This window comes from Pan troglodytes, chromosome 5 (genome assembly GCF_028858775.2).
Source record: "Pan troglodytes isolate AG18354 chromosome 5, NHGRI_mPanTro3-v2.0_pri, whole genome shotgun sequence".
In the NCBI taxonomy this organism is placed as follows: Eukaryota; Metazoa; Chordata; class Mammalia; order Primates; family Hominidae; genus Pan; species Pan troglodytes.
In genome coordinates, this window is record NC_072403.2 from 164,304,750 (window position 1) to 164,332,608 (window position 27,859).

The window sequence follows — 27,859 nt, forward strand, 5'->3', positions numbered from 1 at the left end:
GGCGCAATCTTGGCTCACTGCAACCTCCGCCTCCACCTCCCAGGTTCAAGCAATTTTCGTGCTTCAGCTTCCTTAATAGCTAGGATTACAGGCGCCTGCCACCATGCCCAGCTAATTTGTGTATTTTTAGTAGAGATGAGGTTTCACCATGTTGGCCAGGATGGTCTTGCACTCTTGAAACTGTGTGGTCGGCCCGCCTTGGCCTCTCAAAGTGTTGGGATTACAGGCATGAGCCACTATGCCCGGCCCCATTCTCTTTCTTTTTTTTTTTCTTTTTAATAGTTTATTTTTATTACTCTTTTATTTTATTTTTTATTTTTATTTTTTAATTTTTCAAGACAGAGTCTTGCTCTGTCACCCAAGCTGGAGTGCAGTGGCATGATCTTGGCTCACTGCAACCTCTGCCTCTCAGGTTCAAGCGATTCTCCTGCCTCAGCCTCCTCAGCCTCAGGCGGGTAAGTACCCTCCTACCTCAATCCCAGGGTAGCTGGGATTACAGGTGCATGCCACCATGCCCAGCTAATGTTTATATTTTTAGTAGAGATGGGGTTTCACCATGTTGGCCAGGCTGGTCTTGAACTCCTGGCCTCAAGTGATTCGCCCGTTTTGGCCTCCCAAAGTGCTGGGATTGCAGGCATGAGCCACTACGCCTGGCCCCATTCTCTTTCTAATCCACCAAGTTGGCCCCTCAGTATCATGTCCATCTTCTGGCTGGCACATGTACTCCACTAGAGCCAACCTCAGACCTTCTTCCTACTTTTAGATTCCCAGGAGTCAATACAGTTTGGCACATCATAGGTACTTCACACATTTTCATTGACGCTCTGAATGATTCACAAGAATAACACAAACTTTCAGGAGTTTACTACCTGCTTAACGGCTTCTGCCCTACTAAGAGGTGGTTGAGGACTTGGCTCTAAGTCCGGCTGGACTGCAGAAAGCCAGGCCTGGCACTGCTGCAGGGTATCTTGTCGGCTGACGTGCTTCTGAAGTTCGTGTTCCAAACTCTGGTACACCTGAGACAATACAATCATGCTGAGATTATGAGAACCGCTTTCTACCTCTATAAAGATCATTGAAATTCGATGAAACATGACCAGTACATCTAAATGGATTTTCCCCCCAAGATTCTGCAATTTCATCTAATATCTAAGGCAGTTGTATGTCTCCCCAGATGTTGCAAAATGCAATGCCTATACCCCAGTTGATAACTTCTCGGACCACACATCACAATGTAAAATCCAGATTAGGGGAAGAGAACATGAGCAGGGTAAATATAACCGTAGAGGCATGCTAGAATACATAAAATCATTGAAGTTAATTGTCATAAACATAAGTCAGAGGTTTTTGCAGCTTCTCTTCCTATAGTATAAATATTTCACTTTTTGTTTAAGCTAGCAACTAAAAGTAAAAATAAAAAATGATCTCAAAAAAGGATAACCAATGTTTCTCTAACTGAGATGCTTCTGCAATAGAGGTAGGGTAAAATTTGAACTAAATTATAACATGAGGAGTGGAGAGGTGGATGTCCTCACTTCATCTTAGAAGTTATGTTCCAGGGCAAAAATAATCCAGAATAATTCATACATTTTCTGATATGTCTATTTAATTAATTAATCCTTAACAAGCCAACCAATTTTCATTTTATCCATAAGACGTATTAAGAAAAATTATGTGTCTATTTGAGATCAAGAGAAAATATATCTGTGATGTTTCCATTTAGGAAAAAGGAAAAAAGAAGAAAATTAGTTTAACCTGGCATTTCTTTCATTATTGAGACAATAGAAACAATCATTGAATTCTACTTTTCTCTGTCATCTTTTAAATTCATCACTTTCGTCTGACATTAGGTTTATCCCTTATTTATTCTTATTCCAAGCAGAATTTTTAAAAGAATGGTGTTTTGTTCTCTTTATCACTTTTGCAAACTTTAATTATGAAGTTCTGATTATGTTCTTAGAATTTCATCCACTTTTTAAATTTTAAAAATTATGTTGGCTTTTCCAACATCCACCAATTAAAACAAATTAAACTGTATCCCTAATACAAAGAAAATGTCCACTGTGAAGGAAGACAGTGTGCAAGAAATCTCTGTTGAATGAGTGAACGAATGAACTCACCAGAAAGTTCTATGTGTAGCCTCATTTTCTCTCTTCACTCCCCCTTTTCTCCCCTTGTCATCATTTTCAATTATTTATTAGATTCTTGTAGTCCTCTTTTGTTAACCTTTGAAGGTGATTTTTTTTTAAGTCTAGGAAGTTGACTAATGTCACCCAGAATTTTTTTTATTATTATGGTGAACACGGACCATTCTAACCACATCACTGATGTATCACCAGTTCTTTTTGTTAATCTTTGAAGGTGAATTTTTTTTTTTTTTAAGTCTAGGAAGTTACTAATGTCACTCAGAATTTTTTTTATTATTATGGTGAACATGGACCATTCTAACCACGTCACTGGTATATCATCAGTTCTTACTGGCTAGTCCAGTAAACAAAAATACACAGAATACTAAGTTTAAAGGCTTATAAAAACTCTTTGTAGTGTCATTTAAAAATTCTAGAATAATAGAAAGCAATTTACCTATTTTAGTAAGTTTTTGTTAAAATAGCCATTCTTACCCCTCTTACACTTATTTCTAAAACATTAAGAATTCTGTTTTAGTGGAAGTACACCCACTTAAGTGTAAGTCATATTTGTCAGTTACTCGTTTCTCAAATTCTATATGAATGCAAACAAATATTGCTTTAGATTAGAACCCAGGCTGCATACAGTTAAAAAGAAAATAATTATTGTGAAAAATATGAAATAAATTTACTTTTGTGTTACAAAATAAATGGAAAATTAGAAAGTATTGATCGTGTGCAAAGAAAAACACATCCTCTATTCAAACACATCAACTATTTTTTTCTTTTTTAAATTTCCTCAAATTCCTTTTACCAACAAACAAATTAACTTTATTTATTTATTTTTATTTAGACGGAGTCTCACTTTGTCCCCCAGGCTGGAGTGCAGTGGCGCGATCTCGGCCCACTGCAATCTCTGCCTCCCACGTTCAAGCAATTCTGCTGCCTCAGCCTCCGGAGTAGCGGGGATTACAGGTGCTTGCCACCACGCCCAGGTAATTTTTGTATTTTTAGTGAAGACGGGGTTTCACCATGTTGGCCAGGCTGGTCTCGAGCTCCTGACCTCAAGTGATTCACCTGCTTCGGCCTCCCAAAGTGCTGGGATTATAGGCTTGAGCCACCATGCCCGGCCCAAATCAACTTTTAACAGACCTTTTCACAATCAATTCATGGAATAAACAAGTTGGATAAAACAATATCTGAAATTCGCTCACACCTGTAATCCCAGCACGTTGGGAGGCCAAGGTGGGCGGATCACGAGGTCAGGAGATCGAAACCATCCTGGCTAACACGGTGAAACCCCGTCTCTACTAAAAATACAAAAAATTAGCTGGGCGTGGTGGCGGGCGCCTGTAGTCCCAGCTACTCGGGAGGCTGAAGCAGGAGAATGGCGTGAACCTGGGAGGCGGAGCTTGCAGTGAGCTGAGATCGCGCCACTGCACTCCAGCCTGTGCGACAGAGTGAGACTCCGTCTCAAACAAAACAAAACAAAACAAAAAAACCAATATCTGAAATTCACTGCTTAGTCACATCAATCAAATACAAAATATGTTAGTTTTGTGTTCACATAGCGACTGTGAAATTTATCCTCGTATTTCCTGTCTGGCAACACACCAAAACGAATCCAAAGATTTGAGCATCGATTCTATTTGTAAAAAGTCTCTAGACTGCACAGCCTCTCCCCATAATACCTTGTCACTGTGGAATGTTCTGGGGGCACTCACCCTCTGAGCTGTGCTGCAGATCGCTGAGTAGCTGTCCTTTGTGCCCTGCAGATGAGCATGCACGTTTTGTTTAAGTTTCGCTTGCAGGTGGTCTGCACATTGGCCAATCAAAGTATCACCTTTCATTTGAAGATTGTTCAAACGGTCTTCAAAACCAGCAATTTCTTCCATCATTGCCTGCAAAAGTGAAACCAATACAGAGTTTTCAGAATTCTACTTTTAAGTAACTTATCCATCAAAGTTTCAGATAGATAATTTCACTGTTTAATATTGTTTTTGAAAGAATCTTGCAATTTACCTTAGTTATATATTAAATGAAAACAAAAGCACATGTATGTTTTCAGGGATACTCCAAGAGGAAGAGTCAATGAGTTTAAGAGATTAGTTACATAAGGAATGATGAAGTAACCTTTAACACTAGAAAGTGTTCATGGCTGGTCTCAGAGAGATAATACTCCAAGGTATTATTACCAGACAAAAAGATGTCCCTATATTTTTCAGGTTAATAAGTTAGAATTCTGGCATAATTTTTATCTAAAACAATCTAATTACTATTTCATCAACTTTATATAATATCTTATTTCTATAAGGTTGGTGCAAAAGTAGTTGCGGTTTTTTGTTTTTTGTTTTTTAAGACAGAGTGTCACTCTGCTGCCCAGGCTGGAGTGCAGTGGCGCAATTTCAGCTTACTGCAACCTCCACCTCCCAGGTTCAAGCAATTCTCCTGCCTCAGCCTCCCGAGTAGGTGGGATTACAGGTGCCCACCACCACACCTGGCTAATTTTTTTTTTTTTTTTGTATTTTTAGTAGAGATGGAGTTTTACCATGTTGGCCAGCTGGTCTTGAACTCCTGACCTCAAGTGATCTGCTGGCCTCAGCCTCCCAAAGTGCTTGGATTACAAGTGTGAGCCACCACGCCTGGCCTGTTATTACTTTTAATGGCAAAAACTGCAATTACTTTTGAACAAATATAATAATCTAATTCTAGTTTCTGTAATAATCTAATATCTAATTTTTAATTCATGTAATATCTAACTTACATCTACTACTGTTTATAATAATGAAAATAGCATTTAAACTTATCATTTATTAAGTACCTACTATAGTCCAGGAATTATATATAAGCCTGACGAATGTGTATTATCATTGTTTTATAGATGAGGAAACTGAATCACAGTGAGGTTGTACAACACAGTCAAGGTATGGCACAGCCCCCAGGCTTTAGAGATAGCTCGGCCTGATTTCACCTTACACCACCATGCCCACTTGCATTCTTTAGTGAGCATTCTTATAGATGACTCAGGGGAGAATAACTTATTTTTTAAAAATCACATTCTGGCCAGACGCGGTGGCTCACGCCTGTAATCCCAGCATTTTGGGAGGCTGAGACTGGTGGATCACCTGAGGTCAGGAGTTAGAGACCAGCCTGGCCAACATGGTGTAACCCTGTCTCTACTAAAAATACAAAAGTTAGTCGGGCATGGTGGAGGGCACCTATAATCTCAGCTACTTGGGAGGCTGAGGCAGAAGAATCGCTTGAACCCAGGAGGCAGAGGTTACAGTGAGCTGAGGTTGCACCATTGCACTCCAGCCTGGGCAACAAGAGCAAAACTCTGTCTCAAAAAAATAAAATAAAATAAAAATAAATAAATACATAAATAAATAAAATCAAGTTCTAGTGGTTTTTTTTTCTGTTATATGATGCTAATGACAAGTGACACAATCCAACATAGGGTAGCCTGGGTAACCCATCATTATATCTATAGGAAACCTGGGTGGCCCTTCAGCAGTCCAGGGTCTACAAACAGTGCTGGGCTAGCAGTTATCATATACGCTCAGTTGAAAAGAACCACTCTGTCTCTGAGTTGGAACAGAACCACTCCATCATGAGGCCATTCATGGGGTAGACTACCTTCTGGATTGTCATCTCCTCAGTGCCTACCAGAAGGTATTGTGTAGCTACTTTTTTATTCATATTTGTTAAATAAAATCCTTTCTTATAGACAGAAATGTTGCAGCCCAGAGGGGCTAACTGGCTTTCCTAAGACACACTGTCAGACACTGACCACATCATGAGTAAACTTGTTTTCCATTAAGATCACAAATCAGTTGCTCCATAAAACTGTGACCATAACATCTATCATCTGGTAAACATGATTACTAAAAATACATATTATTAAGTTCTTATCTTGATAGATTTAAATAGTGCTTTTAGCCTATCACCTATATCAAAGATAAGAACTCCTCATATTAGTTTTGTACTTTGTGATTTACAAAATGTCTTCACAAATATTATCTCCTGTGATTAGCACAACAATTATGAGATGGGCTGGTATTGTTATCATCCTAAAGGAGAAAGGACAGACTCAGATAGGCTATGTTGTCTCTCCAGGAAGGGGAAGAGTCCAGCCTAGAATCCAGACTTTCTGATGCCTTTGGCTGCATTTTCTAAAATAGACTCCATAAAGACTAAATTCTGAGATAAAAATTATTAGCTGGGGAAAATGCAGCAATGTGTTCAGAAGTTCAATGCAAGGATTCAACTCTTCTTGATTCACTTGAATATCAAGTTCAATTGTTGTCAATTGTCAGAAGTGCTTGAGACTCAGACCTTCATATGGTTTGGCTGTCTCCCCACCCAAATCTCATCTTGAATTCCCACGTGTTGTAGAAGGGACCTGGTAGGAGATAACTGAATCACGGGGACAGCTCTTTCCTGTGCTGTTCTCATGATAGCAAATAAGTCTCATGAGATCTGATGGTTTTAAAAAGGGGAGTTTCCCTGAAAACGCTCTCTTCTGTTGTCTGCTGCCATGTGAGATGTGCCTTAACCTTCCACTGTGATTGTGAGGCCTCCCCAGCCACAAGGAACTGTAAGTCCAACAAACCTCTTTCTTTTGTAAATTGCCCAGTCTCAGGTATGTCTTTTTCAGCCATGTGAAAACGGACTAACACAGACCTGATTCTCTCAGTACAATCATTATAAACCAGAGATGCACCTGTGTGTGCACCCCCACACATGCACACACATGCACAGACACACGCGTACACACACTGGTGAAGCCATCCCAAAGGCAGCCCTTTAAAGGTCAGGGGTACCTTGTGGTGGGCCAATTGCTGGGTGATTGTCTCCAGGCTGCTTGTCTCCAGGAGGTCAGGTGCCACCAGTCTGCCGGACATCTGCAGCAGCCACTTTTCGACCTCTTGGAGCTCACTGTTGTAGTCTTCATGGTCTTTGACTTTCGCCTCCAGACTGAAGACATGCTCCTGCAAAACCAGGTGTCCATCAGAGATGACTTTCAAGTGAAAAACCTACTCAAAACTGTTTTGTATTACAAAAACCCAGTGCAACTCACAGGGTAGTTAGAGCTACTTAGAAAACTACCAGGAATGGAAAACAACATAGTCATTATGCCAATTAAATATTCATCTGAATAAAAAAAAATACTAACCCGTACCAGGCCTTAAAATTACATGACAGAGAGAAAGGAGTCAGGGCCCACATTTTGGAAAATAAACCCTTTTACGGAGTCTTTCATCTCTCCTTACCTTTCCTATGCTGCACAGGTCCTGGTAATCACTTTGAAGTTGATCTATTTTGTCCTTTAAAGTGACATCCTGCACCAGTTCCAAAAGAGCTTCACCCTTCTCTCTCACTGACTTTACTGATGGTTCATGGGACAGCACCGTTTGTTGAAGTGACTTGAATTACAAAGAAAAAAAAATGAGCCTGCTCATCTCCGTGGACAAGATGAATACATACATATTCCCATGGTATGCAAGAGATGATCCACCTCAAAGAAAGATTGTTCATATTTATGAAGCAATAGGTGCAAAACATTAAAGAGAGAGCGATTTATTAAGACGAACATGGTTTCTAAATACAACAGCAGAGTCACACATCAAATGGCCCTTCCTTTGTGGAGATAAAAGGATGGGAAATAGTTATATTTTTCTAAATTAAATATAGCTTATATTTCTGGCTTCTACCTTATTCCTTTCATCAGAGAAAAAAAATCTCAACATAAAAAGGCCACTATCTTTTGATTTTGAGTTCATGAAGTTAGTTCCAGTTTGAGCTATTTATGGAGTTAGCAAGAACAATTCCAGTTGTGACCTTGCTGAGATAGGCTAAAAGCACTATTTAAATCTATCAAGAACTGAGTGGCCAGGAGGAAGAGGTTGTGATTCTTATGTGGCCTCTTCAAAGACAAGTTGTCAGGCTTGGCAGAGAAGCCAAGGATAGAAATAGACATTGGCTGGAAGAGGCCGTCACAAAAGCTTCCAACAGGGAAAGCTTTGGGGTAAGCCAGCACACTGTAATCCTTAAAAGGTATCACTCAATCATCCAGATCAAATTTATTACACAAATTATTCCACATATAAGCTTGCATAATTGCTTCAAAAATTTGAGTGGGTGAAGTACCTGTGTCTATGTCATGTATAGCTATAGCCACATCACTATTTATTCTTTCAAAAATCAGTTTCTAAGGTACTTAGCTCGAGTTTGTTAACTAGAACTTATTTTCTTCTAAATATGATATGTCATTTTCAATTTACCATAGGTCAGTTTCTAGCCTTAGGTACCAGAAGATGAAGGGAAGCCTCAATATGGGAAAGATATGGGATCCTGATGCCAGCAAGATTTTACCTGGAGGATCCAAATACCTGGCTCACGCATTGGAAAAGGTCTTCATTGATTGACAGATACATACAATCCATAAATATATTGATACAATCTTTGAGTATCAGATCTCTGAATGCAAAAATAACTCTGAGGTAGTGGATTTAACCCAATAAATCTCCACAGGTCATGGCATCACTGGTCAGCTGCAGAACGGACACATACGGGATGCATTCCAGCAGCTGTTACGGGTGACACCCAGCAAGAATCACCTCCCTCCCATTTGGTCTCTGTGTGACCTCTGCATGCATCTGTCAATGAGTAAACACACTACCTTGTATTTAGATAACTGAGCTTTTTTCTCATATAATTCCATTTTGGGTTCTTCAGGAACATGTAGGATTTCCTGGTATTCTGCTATCCACTGTGTCAGTGCTTTGCATTTATCTGAGAATTCCTTTGCTAAATGAAGACCTTTTTCCAGCGTCATGTGTTCTTTCCGGACAGTGCTGGTCAGTTCCTTCAACTGCTCCACGTGATCATGAATCTCCTTTCTTAACCTCTCTGCCTCGCTTTCCTCCAAGTATTTAACAGCCCTCTCTCCTTTCTCCCGGGCCGATTTTAGCAAACTGTGACCTTTCTCCATGTCTTTTAGCAAAACCTGAAAAAGAGAGTGAGTAGGAAGCAAAGGTAGTCTTGTTTCTTTTCTTTTCTTTTCTTTCTTTTTTTTTTTTTTTGAGATGGAGTTTCACTTTGTCACCCAGGCTAGAGTGCAGTGGCACAATCTTGGCTCACTGCAACTTCCGCCTCCTGGGTTCCAGCAATTCTCCTGCCTCAGCCTCCAAAGTAGCTGGGACAACAGGTGCGTGCCACCATGCCCAGCTAATTTTTGTATTTTTTAGTAGAGACAGGGTTTCACCATGTGGGTCAGGCTGGTCTTGAACTTCTGACCTCAAGCAATCCACCCACCTCAGCTTCCCAAAGTGCTGGGATTACAGGTGTGAGCCACTGTGCCTGGCCATTTCTTTTCCTTTTAAAGAAAGGTTTCTCAAGGCCCGTTTTTAAGCCCACCTACTTCCCTTTAAAATAAGTTGTTGACATTCATAACCAGATTTGACGTGCCAGGAATCAGGAACCCTGGCTTCTTTATTTCAATATAGGTTCTAAAAGTCTTGATCAATATATCATTTCCAAATCAGAGACTTGAAAAAGAACTTGATGTTTCTCTCATCCTTAGCAATCTCCTTCTAAAGACCTGAGTTTAAACTCTGTACAAGCACTGGGCCATTAATTTGAGAGAGATAGTTTTCTCTTAATATTGAAGTGTCACACTGGAATTCAGTGAAGACTTTCATGGGTGTCCATGTGTAAGTCATTCTGATAACAACACATCATCAATAAGTGAAAGCCAGCTTTTGGCCTTAAAGAGCCAACTTAGTATTTCAAGTAAAATGATGAGCTCAGGATCACCAATCATAACGGTTGGGATGATCACCTGTGTTTCCAGTATCTATGCAGGAGAATGGGGCAGCTTGGTGAACGGAAAGGTTGGATACAAATCTGAAGTATGCGTGCCTACCTCCAACGTCTTCAATTTCTTCCCCATCATTGCTGTATCTACTTTGTCAATCTTGGTAGCCACATTCTTGAAGTTTTTATGAGTAGAGCCATACCAATCAGAATAGGAACTGAGGGATGATTCTGATTCCTCCAAACTCTGAATCTCTTCCTCCAGGAATTTTATTTGTTCCTATGAAAGAAAAGAGAAAATTGAATGGTGAAGTAAAGGCCTGTGCCAGGGCCTTTGTTGATGAATATGTATCTTCACTGGATGTTAGTGAAAGGAAGGCTATTTTGGCTGGCGAAGTTTGCTGGTCTATGCTGAGCACCTGGTGACCCACTCACCAGCACTTGGAGAAGCAGGGCCTGGTATCTGGAAGTCAGCTGGGTGGCCTGGCAACCCATTCTGCTGTTCACGTGGCTCTCGTCCAGTATCTCCTGAGCTCTAGCTCCCACTTCCTCAACTTCATCTCTGTATGCAGTCACTTCTTCGTGCCACTTCTGAAATGACAAAGTATCGAAGGGAAAGATTCAATCTTAGCCATTCGAATAAGCCAAATGTATATCTTCTTATAGGAAATGGTTTCAGTGTATGTTTAGAAGATGTTTATTTTGAGATTTAATTTTGAAAATGCCATATGTTATCTTCATAAATATTATATTACAACAATGTGATACAAACTGTACACTTGAGTTGGATAGTTTTCTGTATCTATTACACTTCAATTCAAAAATTAGAAATGAAAACAGGCCAGGTGCGGTGGCTCACGCCTGTAGTCCCAGCTGCTTGGGAGGCTGAGGCAGGAGAATCGCTTGAACCCAGGCTACAGAGGTTACAGTGAGCTGAGACCGCACCACTGCACTCCAGCTTGGGCGACAGAGCAAGACTCTGTCTCCAAAAAAATTAAATAAAATAAATAAACATGAAAACAAAGTGGCATAATTTTTTAGACCTCCTATTGTACCTAGATCAATTTTAAAATGGGTGGATAATGAAAATAAATTCCTAAGGCTCAAGCATTATTTTAGATGTGTGCACTAAAATTGCATAAAACTTAGAATAAAACTAATTCTCAAGTACTATTTCAATGAACTATATTGGAGCAATTTCATATCAGAACCATAAACTTAAATTATTGTAATACAAGCATTCATGTATCTTCACAAAACAAGGTAATAGGGTATGGAAAGAAAATATAAAATGGTTACGTTAAACTACCTTGTATCAAAGACTAATTTATGAAATAATTGCTGTAAGAGGAATGCTCCATTGTGATTTATTTTAACTTTCTAGGTAATCAAAAAGATTTTGCAAAGCCTAAGCTTTGGATAAAAGTTACTAAATATTTTAATGAAACAAACTATGCAAGGTAACTGTAGCTTTGACAAAGATCAGTTATAACATGAGTTATACCTTCATCTGATGTAATTGTATCTCCTTGGTTGCCCTGTTAGACTGACGTCTGGTCCTGGGACTAACTTTGTCCTCTGCTGTTTTGAGCCATTCATCTACTTGCTGAAACTTTTGCTCCATTAGCCTCAATTTGTTCACCACGTTATTGAACTGAGTTCGGGTCTCGGACAGCCTGTGCTGGTAAGCCTGCCAGTCTTGCCGGAGAGACTCTAAAGCCCGGTCCTCTGCCTGTGGGATACCTGATGGGATCACATCCTCTCTGGTGTGCAGCACTGAGTTCAACAGGGCCTGCCCCTCTGCACAGTGTACCTGTAGCTCCTGCAGAGAAAAAGGTATGGCTGTCACTCTCAATCATATTTCACACTTGCATGGGTTAGCATGTCTCGCCCAAGCCAACTGTGCCCACTTGAACTTCTCATTAGAAAAAAATGATTTTATTATGCCCTATACAAAAATATGTCCCTAACCATATTTTCTCCGAAGTCAGAAGGATTCCTAAAACTTTTTCAATTAAAATAATCAACACACACACACACACACACACCCCAATATTTTTCTCAATCAACAGTTTCCGAAATTTGACTTTTTAGCTAACAGGCAAAAACACTTGTGAATAAAGGGCTATTGTTTAAAAGAATGACCTAGGCTTATTATAGCTCATAATCTGCTTAAAGTGACTTAAGCTTCTTGCTTTGACATTGAATAGCTCAGTGCTACATTTGTGACTGAGAAAGAAACAATGAACCCTCTGCTTGCTAAGGAGGAATCTTTTGCCAAAGCTGTACTCTAGGCATTGTGGTGGCCAAGAAAATTTGAACCTGGAGAGTGCAGGGCACACAAACTTGGGAAATTGGTTCATCACACCTGCCCACCAGGTGCTCTGAGGTGCAAATAAATTTCCTCCACCAAAGCCTAAGCCCCAAAGATTTACCCTACAAATTTAGTATAAATCAAGTTTTGAAGAGCATATGCTATTTTTTATAGGACAAAAAGAATCTTATATCCTTAAAGATGTTGGTAAAACAACATGGCACACTTATATTTCTGGTGATAAACATAAATCTATACTGTCACTTGATCTGATCACCCAAAGTAAAATAAATCAAGTCAAATCCCATCAACAATGTTAAAAATATCAGTATATATAGTTAAAACATAGTATTTCTCAATACTATATTTTAAAAACCACTTAAGATTGCTAAAATATTTTTCTTACAAAAATAACATTCTCACATGGTTTCAACTAATAGAAAATTTTTCTTCAAATATGATGTCACTTCAAGCATGGTATAATGTAAAGACATATGCACATGGAAAGAGAAGAACTATAGATATACATGGTAAAATGTTAATCAAATTGGCAACAAATACATAAACTTTATTCTAAAATTCTTAGACTTTTTTTCAAGATAATTTTTTATAATCATTTTCCTAATTCAAGGTTGGCAAACTTTTTCTATGAAAGGCCTGATAGTAAATAATTTGGATCTTGTGGGCCATAGGTCTCTGTTGCAATGACTTAACTCTGCCATTGTAGTATGAAAAAAACCACAGACGATACATAAATAAATGGGCGTGGCTGCATTCCAATAATATTTTATTTAAAAATACAGACACTGTGGCCCTGGAGAGTAGTTGACTAATTTATTAATCTTCTCAACATCTTTTCCATAGTTCATAAATAACCACTTTATCTATTATCCAAGTTAATATTCTATTAAATAAATTCTCATATATCCCAAATTTCAAGTCTGTATTCTGAAGGAAAAAATTGTTCAATATTTAAATAAATATATATATAATATTGTTAAATATATAAAATCTATAAGTAACATAAATGTGTGTATATAATATATTAAAATATATTAATATATTAAAAGATATTAATATATTAAAAGATATTAATATATTAAAAGATATTAATATATTAAAAGATATTAATATATTAAAAGATATTAATATATTAAAAGATATTACTATATTAAAAGATATTAATATATTAAAAGATATTACTATATTAAAAGATATTACTATATTAAAAGATATTAATATATTAAAAGATATTACTATATTAAAAGATATTAATATATTAAAAGATATTACTATATTAAAAGATATTAATATATTAAAGATATTAATATATTAAAGATATTAATATATTAAAGATATTAATATATTAAAGATATTAATATATTAAAGATATTAATATATTAAAGATATTAATATATTAAAGATATTATATTAAAATATATAAACTATATATATGTTCTATGACCCAAACTAGGCCTTCAGGTTATACAAAATAATTTCTGAATATGTTCCACACTACTGGCCAATCCCTACACCATGTACATGCTACAGAACATCAGGATCCTGAAGAAATTCTGCTTTGTGGTTGCAGCATCACAATTCTTCACCACTGCTTCCTGCCACTAGCATCTTCCTTCTTTTTTAACCTTTGTGGTGGCTCACAATAGAAAATGTAAGAATTAATCCATGGTGAAATCAGGGGGAGGTTAGGTTTGCACCACATGAATACCGGCTTAAGTGAAATATTTTCTTTTGACCAGAGCAACAGCAACATCTGCTGGTGATGGGTAACTATTGACTTAGTTCTACACAAAAGCACAGGGAGCTCAGCATTTGCTTACCAGTGATGTTGGTAGTATAGAACTAAGAAGGGTTATGTAAAGAAAATAGTCAATTCTAGTCAAATAAATTACAACAGCTAAACCTGTGGATCCTACTCTTTGGAGGCAGGATGGATGAGACCCTTAAGTAAGCTAAGGAAATTGTGACCCTTCTAACTTTTAGTATTTACTTACTTCATGAGTAGACCGTATATTTAAATAAGATTTTCTTCCATTTTGGTTAATCCTTACAACTCTGTGGATGAAATTGGGTCAGAGAAGTTGTTTCTTGCCTGAAGTCACCCAGTGTTGGGTCCCACCAAGGATTAGAGTCCCAACTTCCTAATCCCAACCCCATTCTCTTGCCATTATACGATTTCCAAGACCTAGTAGAAAAAGCCAGAAATTTTATATGTGACTGATAATCATGATGGTCCCTGATTTTCCCACCTTGTCCAAGCTGTAGGTAAAACTTATCCAATCCTGAACCAACTCTGATCAGGGCTGATGGCACATTTGTAAGTTCCAACACATCACTGGTGGGACATAAAGTGGTCTCATTGGCCTTTCTCCATCTTCTGCTGTTTGTTTTGTACATGGTGGCCCCTTCTTGATGAACTTCCTTGATGCCTACCTATTCCTTAAGGTAAGATTATGGGCCCTTCTTTGATGCTACCATAAGACCCCTTACATTAGTCTATTAATGTCCTCGCCATATTATTTATAATCACCTTTCTATGGGTTTGTATTCTCATCAGATTTCAAGTTCCTTGAAGACAGGAATCATATCTTAATCATCTTTACCTGAAGTAGCTAGCAAAGTATCTGTACTGTATTAAGTATCCAGTAAATGCTGAATGAGTAAATAAGTATATAGGTTGTGACCACTTTCTCCACCATGTCTGGCATCTCACCGTGAATTATGGCCCGCTGGCCTGGGCACTAACACTTATTTTTTTTTTAACTTCTCTAATTCCTTCTTCTAGAACTCTGAGCCCGAATCTGTACCATCAGCAATGTGGCAGGTTTTGCTTGAAACTACATGGCTCAAGATATTGCCACTAGTTTGACTTTGTGTCACCTTCTAATGACTTCTGCTGCTGTCCCCCAGATCTGATTTGATCCCTTAGGGAGAAACAGGCAGGTAAGCCAGACAACCCCATCAATTAGATCTCTAGCCATTCGTCAGGGCCACCCTAGCAGCTCTATGAATTCCCCAAGTGCTAGTCCTGTCCTATCTAAATTGCCTACAAAATGATGTCAACTAGCACATACTGCTGAGGCCTCGGAATGTTCTTGATCAAACCTTATGGGGATTGCACTTAATGTGTATCAGCTAGCCACTGGACTCAAGGTTTCTATTAACTTCCTATTGCTTAAAATAATAATTCCATATTCAGAATGAAGATTCCTTTGTTTTAGGATAAAGGAGGCTTTACCTGAAGATCACGCAATGTTGTCTCATGAGTGTGGGCATCACCTTCAAGAACTGAATACTGGTCGAGCTTTTCTTGTTCTTGCCCCAACCAAACTTCAAATGCCTTTAGGTCTCTCTGATACTCTTGGTGCAGGCGGACAAGTTTTTCAGACTTGGTTACGGCTTCCTATAATTAGCATTTAAAATAATGAAGATAGGAACACATTACTTTATAAAGCATCAATGTGCTGTAATTCACTTTTGTAATTTTAGAAAAGTATAATTATTGAGACATTGGAATATGAGTGATTTCCTAGAATCATGAATCTTCAAGATTTATGTAAAAATATAAAAACCTAATATTTCAGGAATAAAAGTGTTATTAATTATTTTGTTGAATTAACTACATGATCTCTGAACACCTTATAAAATGTAACAGGGTAAGAAATGAATTCACTTTACTAATTTCATAAAAATTCACTTTTGCTAATGAAGAAAATTGAAATTCTTATATTGTGCCTTAAATGAAGATTTGGACTTACTGTGGATTAAATTTTCCATAGTAGAATGCGCTCTGAAAAAGCATATTTATTTTCTTTGTGAGGACTAAATGAAGAATGATTAATACTATCAGTGATTATTTCCCACCTTAGAAAACTCTCATCATCAGACATAATAAGGCATTTATGAGTCTTCAATTGAAGCTGTCCAGAATATTTTTTAAGTTGGTACATTTCTAGGAATTTTTAGTTGAAAATTATCTTACTTTCATAGCTTTCATAATACTAACAATATTTGAAGGTTTTTGATTTTGCCAGTAATTCCTTTAAAATATTAAAAATTCGTTTTGCTTTTGTTCTGTTTTCCCAAGCCTGTCATTCTTGAACATAAATGAGTCTTTAAAGGAGCACAGCTCCAAACACTCCCCTTTTGGTGAGTCTACAAGGAAAGTGCTTTGTCGTACCTTGGCCCTCTCTTGGATGGCTCTGTATCGTTCCTGTAGATCTTGGAGTTCTAGCTGGGTGACATAGTGTTCTGTCATGCCAGCCCCTTTGACTTCGATGGTCTCCAGCAAGCTGCTGTAACTCAGCACTTCTTCATTTAATAACTAGAGAGCATTTAAGAAAAATAAAGTGGCCATTCATGCACCAACACATCAACGACACTGCTAAAATCAAGATATTTTAATTGTACAGTTGACAAGTGACCTCAGGTTATCTATTCGTCCATCCCTCCATCATTTTATCTATTTGACACAGATATGTGTGTGAATGCATGGATGTGTGTGTGTGTGTGTGTGTGTGTATTTTATGTCTGGTCCAGAACTTTCTCTAACATATGAATTACCAATTAACTACTTTATATTTCTACTCTTAACATTTCAAACTGATTATGTCCAGAAATGGACCCCTGATGTTCACCCTATCCCTATTCTACCCAGCCCCTATGAAGCCCCCTTCTCTTTCCATCTCTTTTCAAACAGCAAATGCCATGACCTTCCACCCAGACGGTCAACCCAGAACATGGGAATTGTTCCAGCATCCTCTCTAGCTCTCCGTCCTCTTAACCATTAGGAAATCCTGTTAGCTCTACCTCCTATTATACTGCGACATCTGTCCCCACATCTCCTGCAAACTCCCCAGCCCAGGCTGCCCTCCTCTTTCACTTGGACTTTGCAGTGGTATCCCAGGCAGATTCCTGGCCACCAATTCTTTCCCTGTCCCTTATTTCATGCTCCACACGGCAGTCTAAGTGATATAATGTCTTGCAATTAAAAGTTGAATCATGTCGCTTCTCAGCTTAAAACCTGGATTATCGTCCCAATGCTGCCGGGATCAAGTGGAAAATCCTCAGAGCAGCTGGCATGGCAATGGAGGATCAGGCTCTGTCTCTCCATCAAACTTCCCTTGCAGCCCCTCCCTGCCTACTCTCTGCTGCAACAACACCTGCCTGTTTCCTCACAGCTCCCCACTGCACCAGGATCTTTCCCTCCACAGGGCCCGAGGACCTGCTTTTTATTCTATCTAGAACGCTGGTTCCTCAACTCCTCCCCAGGCTCATTTCTCTGGCTTAAATTCTTTAGTGCATGGACTATATGTCTGCTGTTTCAGAGAGGCCTTTCCTGTCCCTCTCCCTTGGCCTCAAACAAGCTGTATGAGCCTTTTCAAAATGATTCTCTCTCACACCACACTACTTTTTTTTTCTTCATAGTACTCAGCAGTTAAAATTATTTATTTGTACATTTATTACTGAGTGCATGCATCCCCACTAACATATGCTTGACTGTTTTTACTGCTAGAATCGGGCACAATCCCTACATGTAGCAATTTCTCAATAAATGTTGATTGAATAGATGAACAATCCAATTAATTAAGCAATTAATTATTATAACAGATAATACATGCAGGTATTTATGAAGCAGATAATTATAATTATATTATTTTATGGATGCATAAATGAGACCCAGAAACATTAAGTACCTTGGCATAGGTCACATAAGATCATTTAGTTATTTAAATAACTTTTATTCAGTGTGTGTTCTGTGTCAGAGAGCCAAGTGTTGAGGATATAAAGAAAATTAAGCATCTCTATTCACTGAAGGAGAGGGACATGCAAATATATATGAAATTGATAAAGAGCTTTGAACCAAGGGCTATGAGAGAACAGAACAATGAATCAAGCCTGAGCGGTGGTGGTGTAGCATAGCTAAAATGACTTCAAAATTCATTCAGAAAGGTAAGTAGGAGGTTGCCAGGGGCAGAGACAGAGCAAGGACCTTCTGTAAAAAGAGAAGAGATTATGCAAAGACACAGAATTGTGAAGATTGTGGCATGTTCAGGAGATAGTGTGAGATTCAGCAAGGCTGGAGAGCGCAAGGGAGGAGGCTGGGAGCATGAAGGAAAGGAGCATGGCAGAGGAGCTTATTTCCATTCTTACAAACCAGGCGACGGAGATTGAGCTTATACTGTAGACAATGGGAAGCCAACACAGGACCTCAGGCAGGAAGTGAGACATTCATCTTTATAGGAGATAACAATAGATGGAGGCAAGAAACAAGGTGAAAAATTAGGAGTCTGTTCCAGTTCAGGTGAAGAGGATGGATCAGTAGGACCTACTGCCAGATGCAAAGTGGCAATGAGAAAGAAGGCACTGAGAATAATGAGGTTTCCAATGTAATATATTCAGGGTGAGGTGATACAAATGAGCAGAAATAGAGAATGTGAGAGGTTAAAGGATTTCTGTGTAGAAGATCACAAGTGCTGTTTAGGATAATGGTAAGGGGGTGATGGAACAGGCTGACCAATGATCATGCCCTGGAGTGAGGCTGCAGCTATAAACCAAAGGACTGTAAAACTTCATGTTTGAATACTACTGCCAATAAGTTTTAAGAACATGCCATTATTTATTTATTTAAAAAAATCTTTCCATGTAGTACTGTACTAATGTAAGCATTATGACGAATGCACAAAAGATAACACAAAGGGCTGTGATTAAAAAAAAAAAAAAGGAAGACTTCCTAATGATGAGCAGGCTGAAGACATTAAAAGATATTTCATGGTGCTACATTTTAAATGGTTTGTATCATAAAACATGGATCTACATGGTTTTCCTGGAAGGGAAAATTTTCACTCACTAATAAAGTAATCACAAATGAAAGTCCAGTTTAAGAAGCCTTTAGAGATTACACTAAAAGCCCCAAACGTAATTTGCTTATGTGCACTGTCCTAGGGTACATGTAATCCCATTTTTGTCTGACTGTGGCATTCTAAAGAAGCCTGTGAGAAAAAAAATGGAATCTGAAATCCAGCTCTCACCTTGGCTTTTCCGAGCATAGTTATTTTATCCCGCAGCTCCGCATGCTGCCTTTCTGATTCATTTAGGTTGGCTTCCATACTATCCATCCAACCGGAGAACTGTCGAACGTCATCCTGATAACTTGTCCATTTGGAGAGAGCTCCTTCAAGTTGGCTGAAAGGGATTTGAAAGGACAATAAATCCACATTGAGAATCCTTAGGAGTCTAAAATGTCATTGTGTCTGCTCCATCCACTCCAGTAAGCAAGGGGTCAAGAGATCAGGAAGAAGCTTGCTTGGGAGTGAGCAGGCTGCCCAGGGCTTAAGGACACTGAGTCCAGGTCTGAAGGGCAGCCTCAGGAAGCAAGGAACATTTAAACCCAGGCCAATATGCAGAAACATGGAACTAGCTATCAACTCAAGAGTCAGCGGCTGGGGGGACACGAGACACTGGGGGAGTCTCAAAGGCAAAACTGAGAGAGATCCCCTGAGTGGGTCTTTTCTGGAGCCAAAGCTCTGGGCAGGGAGAGAAGCAACACTTAACTCTATCAAACTGAGCAGGACATTCAGAGCAGGAGAGAAAAATAAGAACAGTAACCACCTAACGTGAGATTAAACATCAGAAAATCGTAATGAAATAAAAGGACAATATTTCCTGACTTGGTCTAAATATTAAAACTTAATTATTTCTTTTATCGATAAATTAAGCACTTCCCTTGCCTCAATAAACATGATAGTTTTTTTTTTTTTTTAAGACAAAGTCTTGCTGTGTCACCCAGGCTGGAGTGCAGTGGCGCAATCTCGGCTCACTGCAAGCTCTGCCTCCCGGGTTCACGCCATTCTCCTTCCTCAGCCGCCCGAGTAGCTGGGACTACAGGCCCCCGCCACCATGCCCGGCTAATTTTTTTGTACTTTTGGTAGAGACAGGGTTTCACTGTGTTAGCCAGGATGGTCTTGATCTCCTGACCTTGTGATCTGCCCGCCTCGGCCTCCCAAAGTGCTGGGAATACAGGCGTGAGCCACCACACCCGGCCTACACATGCTATATTTTAAATTTCATTAATCAGGCCGGGTGCGGTGACTCACGCCTATAATCCCAGCACTTTGGGAGGCCAAGGCGGGTGGATCACGAGGTCAGGAGATCAAGACCATCCTGGCTAACACGGTGAAACCCCGTCTCTACTAAAAATACAAAAAATTAGCCAGGCGTGGTGGCGGGCGCCTGTAGTACCCGCTACTCGGGAGGCTGAGGCAGGAGAATGGCATGAACCTGGGAGGCGGAGCTTGCAGTGAGCCGAGATCGCGCCACTGCACTGGAGCCTGGGCGACAGAGCAAGACTCCATCTCAAAATAAATAAATAAATAAATAAATAAATAAATTCCATTAATCATTTCTTCCTAATTGTACTACCAGGTTTTGGGTCCTTTTGTAGCAGACACTGTAAGTGCTCCATCCATCCATACACCCGGATCACACCACTGCAGCACAGTCCAGTTGGACTTCTAATTGCTCCTAGATCTCTTAGCTTGAAGACATTCTCTAGTCCCTGATGTACTCTCAGTTTGAGGGCAGTATAGGCACAGGGGAGCCTCACCCTGAGGGGCAGCCCTCAACTGCTCTTCTAATTCATATGAGTTTGTCTCTAAATACTCCAGATCCCCTGCCCTTGGATGGGATAACTGAGGCTCACACTGTATACCAGCTCCCAGCATTGCCTGACTGGATTAAGTTGCAGTTGCTCACAACGGTGGGCAACTTGCTTGATAACATACCTGATATGGTTAAGCTCTGTGTCCCCACCAAAATATCATCTTGAATTGTAGTTCCCATAATCCCCACATGTCATGGGAGGGACCCAATGGGAGGTAATTGAATCATGGGGGTGGTTTCCCCCATGCTGTTCTCGTGATAGTCAGTGAGTGTTCATGAGATTTGATGATTTTATAAGGGGCTTTTCCCCTTTTGCTCAGCACTTGTCTCTCTTGCTGCCATGTGAAGAAGGATGTGTTTGCTTCCCCTTCCGCCACGATTGTACGTTTCCTGAGGCCTCCCCAGCCATGAGGAATTGGGAGTCAATTAAACCTCTTTCCTTTATAAATTACCCAATCTCAGGAATATCTTCCTAGCAGAGTGAGAACGGGCTAATACAACACCCTTTACTTACTGCCCTCCCCCTGCCTGCCATTTCTTTCCCACTCCTCTATTTGTATTTCCTGGGTTTACCTCCCAAGTCCACTACTTGGTTTTAATCCTTATATTTTTACATTATGAATCTTTTTTTTTTTGTATTTTTATGTTAGCAACAACAACAAAAAGAAACATGCATTTTTAGTTATATTACCACATTGGCACAGTATTCAGGTCAATCTAAATGTGAGATTACATCTGCCAGTTTCTTTTGTTCTAATAAGAAAAAAGAAAGAAAAAGAAAGAGGAATCAAGAGAAAAGGGGGGGGAAGGAAGGAAGAAAGGAAAGGGAGTGAGGGAGGGAAGGAGGAAGGAGGAAGGAAGGAAGGGAGGGAGGGAGGGAGGGAGGAAGGAAGGAAGGAAGGAAGCAAAGGGAAGGGAAGGGAAGCCGGCCACAGGAATGGTCTGTTCAGTAGTATTATATTGATCTTTTAGTAATAGCTTCCCCAGTGCTTGGCTGTAGTTTCCCTCACCTTTTACAACGAATCCCTGCAGACAAAAGGGATGCCCACATATCCTTCACACTCTGCAGCTGCTGCTGAATAGTGGGAATGCCTTCTGGAGAAGTATTCTGAAGGACAGATTCTCCCCTGGTCACTATCATTTTCATCTGAATCTCTTTTTCCTGTTTGACTGATAATAGAGCCTGTGAAAACACATACAGAAGTCCTTTGTCATTTGTATGTTTAACATTGCTGGCTTTAAATATTGCAGAGCTCCTAAAGATCACAGAATAATATGCAATTGTGCCCAGCCCTGGAGCTCCCAGTCGGCTGAGACAGAGGGTGGGGAAGTGGCTTGCTGGTGAATGCCAGTCACCAGCTACCCGCTGGTTTTTACTAAGTGGCCTTGGTGTTGAAGGTCTCCAGTCTTCTCTGAATAATCCCTTCTTTCCAATGAAGTTTTACTTTACTGGTTTTAACAAGGGAAAAATATAGTACAGTAGAATTCATGATTTCTCAAAGGTTATAGGATGAAGAGCTTATAAATGTTATGGTCTCTATAACCAAAAAACCCCATAGAAATAGATTATATATTTCATGTTCTTCATAAGTACTATTCTTTTTCTATGTGAGAAGGAAGTTTCTTCTTTTGCTTTTTTTAGAGACAGAGTCTATCTTTCTCTCCCAGGCTTCAGTGCAGTGGTGTAATCATAGTTCACTGCAGCCTCAAACCCCTGGGATCAAGCGATCCTTCTAGCTCAGCCTCCTTGGTAGCTGGGACTACAGGCATATGCTGCCATGGCCAGCTAATTTAAATGTTTTTTTTTTTTTTTTTGTAAAGGTGAGGTCGATGCCCAGCCTGGTGTTGAACTCCTAGGCTCAAGCAATCCTCCCACTTCAGCCTCCCAAAGTGCTGGGATTGTAAGTGTAAGCCACTGCGCCCAGCCAGAAGGAAGTTTTAATTCCAAGTTATAAAACTGATAATGTTGCCTAAAAGACAAAGCTTCATCTCTCTTTATAATGTGGTTCTTGCCAACTTCCAAAGCCTCAGCTTCAGCCACCCATTGCCACCAGTTTCTGCTGTGGCAATAAGCAACTGGTAGAAATTTCTCACACACTACGCTGTTCTTTCCTCTGGCTGTTCCTCACACTTTTCCCCTCTCTGGCACCATTCCCAAGTCTCCACCCAGTTATCTTTGCCAAAATAATTCTCCCTATCATTCTTAAAAACTTGGTTTTGCCCGGGCGTGGTGGCTCACCCTGTAATCCCAGCACTTTGGGAGGCCAAGGTGGGCAGGTCACCTGAGGTCGGGAGTTTGAGACCAGCCTGACCAACATGGAGAAACCCCGTCTCTACTAAAAATACAAAATTAACCAGGCGTGGTGGTGCATGCCTGTAATCCCAGCTACTTGGGAGGCTGAGGCAAGAGAATCGCTTGAACCCAGGAGGCAGAGCTTGCGGTGAGCTGAGATCACACCATTGCACTCCAGCCTGGGCAACAAGAGCAAAACTCCGTCTAAAACAAAACAAAACAAAAACCAAAAACAGAACAAAAACTTGGTTTATAGCAGGGCGCAGTGGCTCACACCTGTAATCCCAGTACTTTGGGAGGCCAAGGCAAGAAGATTGCTTGAGTTCAGGAGTTCAAGACCAGCCTAAGCAAGAAGGCAAGACTCTGTCTTAATTTTATTTAAAAAAAAATTTAAACCCCACACAACTCGGGTTACCTATCACACTTCCTAAGAAACCTCTCCCAACTTTCAACCCCATCCCTTCTGCATGGTTCCACTCCTGTGTATGTCTATAACACCATAAATACATCTGCATCTGTGGTTGTTGTCTTCTATATTTCAACCTCCAACCTCAGACAGTAAAATCCTTGAGGAAAAAGACTATGTTATTCACCTTTGATTCCTTGGTGTCAAGACAGAGTGCCAGTCTCCTAGAAGGCACCCAGTATACAAATGAATGCAGATTCATTATTTTCATCACAAATGCAAAACGGAACTCATAACTTGGGATGGGAGGAGAATTGGCTAAATACAGGAAGACAAGTGAGTTGAAAAAGATGGAAAATGTTTTGCCCTATAAAATGTTTCCTCAAAATATTTTCCCATAATGAATATGTCTGTGATCTCATTTAAAACTAGCCTCTTAACAAGTGATCATACAAGTAATCACATTCAGGCTTTATTTTATTTTATTTTTTGGAAAACATCCGGGGTCAGATGATTCAGGAATTCTCTGGCATGTGCACCCAAGGCAGACAGCGTTGCACTCACAAAGCATCTGAGATCTATCATGGAGAGAATGTGACATCATCACCCCAGGTGTATGGAGATGGGAAATTTTGAGAAAAACAAATTCTGTAGGTTGGAGATATTTCTATGTAAAGATGCACACCTCGAGCTTGAGCGTCCTGCTGTCCAGCACACTTTTGTCAGATGTCGGGTGGCAGTATGAATCTAGCATGTGAATCGCATCCGTCATCCAGTCTTGTAATTCTTTAATCCCAAGAGAGAACTGATTGTGTTCTGCAACGATTCTATCCAGTCTTGACACTTTCTCCTGGAAATGACAGAAATGGTTTTCGAGCTGTCCATCCCACGGAGACAAATTGCAAAGCTAACGGTTTGTTTGAAACAAAGGCAATCAGTCATGGCTTCATACGCTGCACAGATACGAGGCAAGTCTGGCCTAAATCTATGAGATATGTCAAAGATCTTTCTAACTCATAAAACTATTAGAATAACTGGGTCAAAAGCAAAAAAAAAAAGTTACAATTTTATGCCTCTCCAATTCTTTATGACTATCATGATTATTTTAAATCAGTAAAATTTCTCCCTAATGCCTTGTCTGGGAGACTGGTCAAAGTAGTTTCTAGTTTTCACATATCACATTAGGCTCACCTGACACAACAACCCACATGACCTACATTGTAGCCAGAGTTCTAAAAAAAAATAATCTGAGATTTTTGTAATATCTCTAAATTTTAAAACATGGGACCATACATGTGGTTTTGTTTATCAATTATAGGTTATATCTAACACAGTGAAGACTTTGCAAGAATAATCTACAGCTCTCAAAACATTCATATATCGATTACTTTTGGTATCTAAGTAAATACAAAGGAATGGAAAGATGTTCTTCATTCATTCTAAGATGATTCATTCCTTATCTTAACTTAGATATGTGCCAGATTTTATAAAAACACCCAGAATAACAATCATAGAATAAAAATTGGTGTAAACATAGACTATTTACTCCCAAACCTAAGCTAGTGTGACCGCCTCAGTGATGTGTATTGAAGACCCAAACGAGCAGACCCTCTGTAAATCCACACTTACAGAACAGATGAGGCCAAATTAAAGACTAAATTATACCAGTGTCCCTATATTCTAACACCTGAAAGTTAAAAATATAGGAAACAAAGGTTATAAGCCACATAAAGCTCAAGATAGGTCTGCAACACACAGTTCAAAATGGGTCTACGTTATCATCTACGTCAAAATGGCTGAATGTTCTAAATGAGATTGTAGTAGGATTCCATTTATTTTCTTCTAAGCTATTTGAAAAGAGGTTTAATCAGTTGTCTGAACCATTGCCAATTTTGAGCTCTGCTCTAGAATCTGAACTGAAACTCTCAATCAACACATCCTTGACTACTATATAATGAATGCAAAGATTCAGATGAATTTTTAAAAAATATCATTATATTTAATCTAATAAAATTTAAACTGTTTAGAATCCATGTTTTTTCTAAAGTAATTTAATCTGGGATTATTTAGAACAAAAACTCTGGGATTATTTAGAACAAAAAAAATCATGTTTATGATTTGAGTCTTCCAAATCAAAGCCCTGGGAAACATATCATTTCAGTATTAAAAGGAATATCTTGTGCAATAATGAAGACTGAAAGTCTCCTCAATCTTTGAAACCTCCTTCGGCCTTTTCAGAGAGCCACATCAAGCTGATGCAACAACAATGATGAACTCAGATTGCAAGGCTAAGGAAACAGCACACACGCCCCTTACTGCTGACCTGGAGACCCACACTGTGGGCGGGTCAGGATGCAATGCACACCCTGCAGAACCTGCTGCAACTCCAATTTTGCAACATCAGTATCACACTCACACACAGCACGTGCCAGGCGTTACCTTTGTTAAATTGCTTAGCGCTAGATACTGAGAAGACAGCTGCGACACTCTGTGCCTAAAGCTCTTGCTGGCAGCTTGTCCTTCCCACAGCTGCTGAGCTTTCTCTTTCAGCCTGTTGAGCTGAGGCTCGTAGCAGTGTATTTCCTCAAGGACAGACTGAAAAGCACAAGCAAGTTACTATTCAGAGGCTGGGGAAAAGCACATCGCGGACGAAGCTTTGGCCCAGAGAACATGGAAATCAACACTGGCAGGCAGTCCGTGTACCCTGGAGGCTTTATTATCTCCAATCTACACACTGTGGAGCACAAATCATGGAAGGAAACAAATAATACTTCCAAGGAAAGTCAGAAAACATAAAATCCACCAGAAATGGGGAAAAACACACTATGTCTCACGGCAGCACAGTCTAACTCAAGGGTGCTGAGCATGCATCTGTAAGGTCGACAGAGGACGGACAAAGACTAGGTCAGATGGGGCTACGGGGAGGCGGGCTCATCACCTGGAGCTTCTGCTGCTCCCTCCTCTTTGCTGGCAGATCATAGAGGCGATTGCTGCTTTCATGGACCATCTTCTCAGTTTTACTCAGCCAGTCCTGGATAGGCTCAGCACTTACTTCAAAGTCCTTCATTTGGATCTTTAGATTCTGCAAGGTTTTAGATAGTGTCCAGGACAAGAAAATGTTTTAATAGCAAGTCCAAGGTCCTTCACTTGACATTCAAAGTCCACCCAGGCTGGGCACAGTGGCTCACGCCTGTAATCCCAGCACTTTGGGTGGCCGAGGTGAGCAGATAGCTTGAGCTCAGGAGTTCAAGACCAGCCTAGGCAACATGATGAGACCCCGTCTCTACTAAAATACAAAAAATTAGCCAGCCATGGTGGGATGTACCTGTAATCTCAGCTACTCAGGAGTCTGAGGTAGGAGAATTGCTTGAATCCAGGAGGCAGAGGTTGCAGTGAACTGAGATCATGCCACTGCACTCCAGCCTGGGTGACAGAGGGTGACTCTGTCTCAAAAAAAAAAAAATTCCACAAAAAAAAACCAAGCCCGCTCCAAAGTCTGAAACACTCCATCTTTTACCTTGGCACAAACACAATTTTTGAATATCCTTTAAGAACTTTTTAGGGTTCTCCTTTTGAAAACAGAATTTTTCCCCCCTAACTCTCTGGCCCACTTCTGAGATCACACCCATTTCTCAACTTCTAGAGCATTTGTTGTCTATACCATGCCTATATACTTCATCATAGACTAGGTTGGATTGTGGATTTTCATCTGACACAGGTGTGCCTTGTTTCCAGAACTAGACTGCAAGCTCCATGAGGGGAGGGCCTGGGTCTGACACTTCCGGAGACACACCATAGTACCTTACAGGAATGTAAAGAAATGTTAGTCAACATTTGGTTGATTTTCATTAATGAGGGTACAAGAAGTAGCATATCCATGTAGTTTACGTGATTATGTTGTTAATAAATAATTTATTCTGATTTATCAAGTGATAAGAAATACTAAATAATGTTATGTGCGTATCACATAAGAATGTCACAATACTTTCACAGTTACTATGTAGTACCCTAGGTGTAAAATGTGTTTGATAAAGTTTTATATGGTACTGTCTAACTTTAGCAAAGGTGTCTGCATCTACTGTCTCTTCCTTATAAAGTGGTAGGTGGACGTGAATGTGAATTTGTTATTTATGTTACCCTGTGAGTCAACTAAAGGCTGTAAAAACAACCAGTACTTTAGGTAGTATTGTCCAAGAGGGAGTACATAAAGGTTAGCTGAA

At 39.7% G+C, this 27,859-nt stretch overlaps 1 protein-coding gene across 7 annotated transcripts in view; it reads right to left on the bottom strand.

Moving 5' to 3' along the window:
- The window catches only part of SYNE1 (spectrin repeat containing nuclear envelope protein 1), a 518,706-nt gene that overhangs the window by 221,217 nt on the left and 269,630 nt on the right, over nucleotides 1–27,859 (bottom strand). For all 7 annotated transcript variants that reach the window (XM_016956737.4, XM_016956730.4, XM_063813578.1 and 4 more), the window contains 15 exons: nucleotides 26,578–26,721; nucleotides 26,079–26,234; nucleotides 24,325–24,489; nucleotides 21,951–22,123; nucleotides 19,311–19,464; nucleotides 16,460–16,603; nucleotides 15,518–15,682; nucleotides 11,449–11,766; nucleotides 10,380–10,535; nucleotides 10,054–10,224; nucleotides 8,809–9,135; nucleotides 7,400–7,552; nucleotides 6,950–7,117; nucleotides 3,851–4,027; nucleotides 870–1,016 (listed from right to left, as the gene is read on the bottom strand). In XM_016956737.4, coding sequence (XP_016812226.3) covers nucleotides 870–1,016; nucleotides 3,851–4,027; nucleotides 6,950–7,117; nucleotides 7,400–7,552; nucleotides 8,809–9,135; nucleotides 10,054–10,224; nucleotides 10,380–10,535; nucleotides 11,449–11,766; nucleotides 15,518–15,682; nucleotides 16,460–16,603; nucleotides 19,311–19,464; nucleotides 21,951–22,123; nucleotides 24,325–24,489; nucleotides 26,079–26,234; nucleotides 26,578–26,721 — 2,718 coding nt within the window. The remainder of the gene's footprint in view (nucleotides 1–869; nucleotides 1,017–3,850; nucleotides 4,028–6,949; nucleotides 7,118–7,399; nucleotides 7,553–8,808; nucleotides 9,136–10,053; nucleotides 10,225–10,379; nucleotides 10,536–11,448; nucleotides 11,767–15,517; nucleotides 15,683–16,459; nucleotides 16,604–19,310; nucleotides 19,465–21,950; nucleotides 22,124–24,324; nucleotides 24,490–26,078; nucleotides 26,235–26,577; nucleotides 26,722–27,859) is intronic.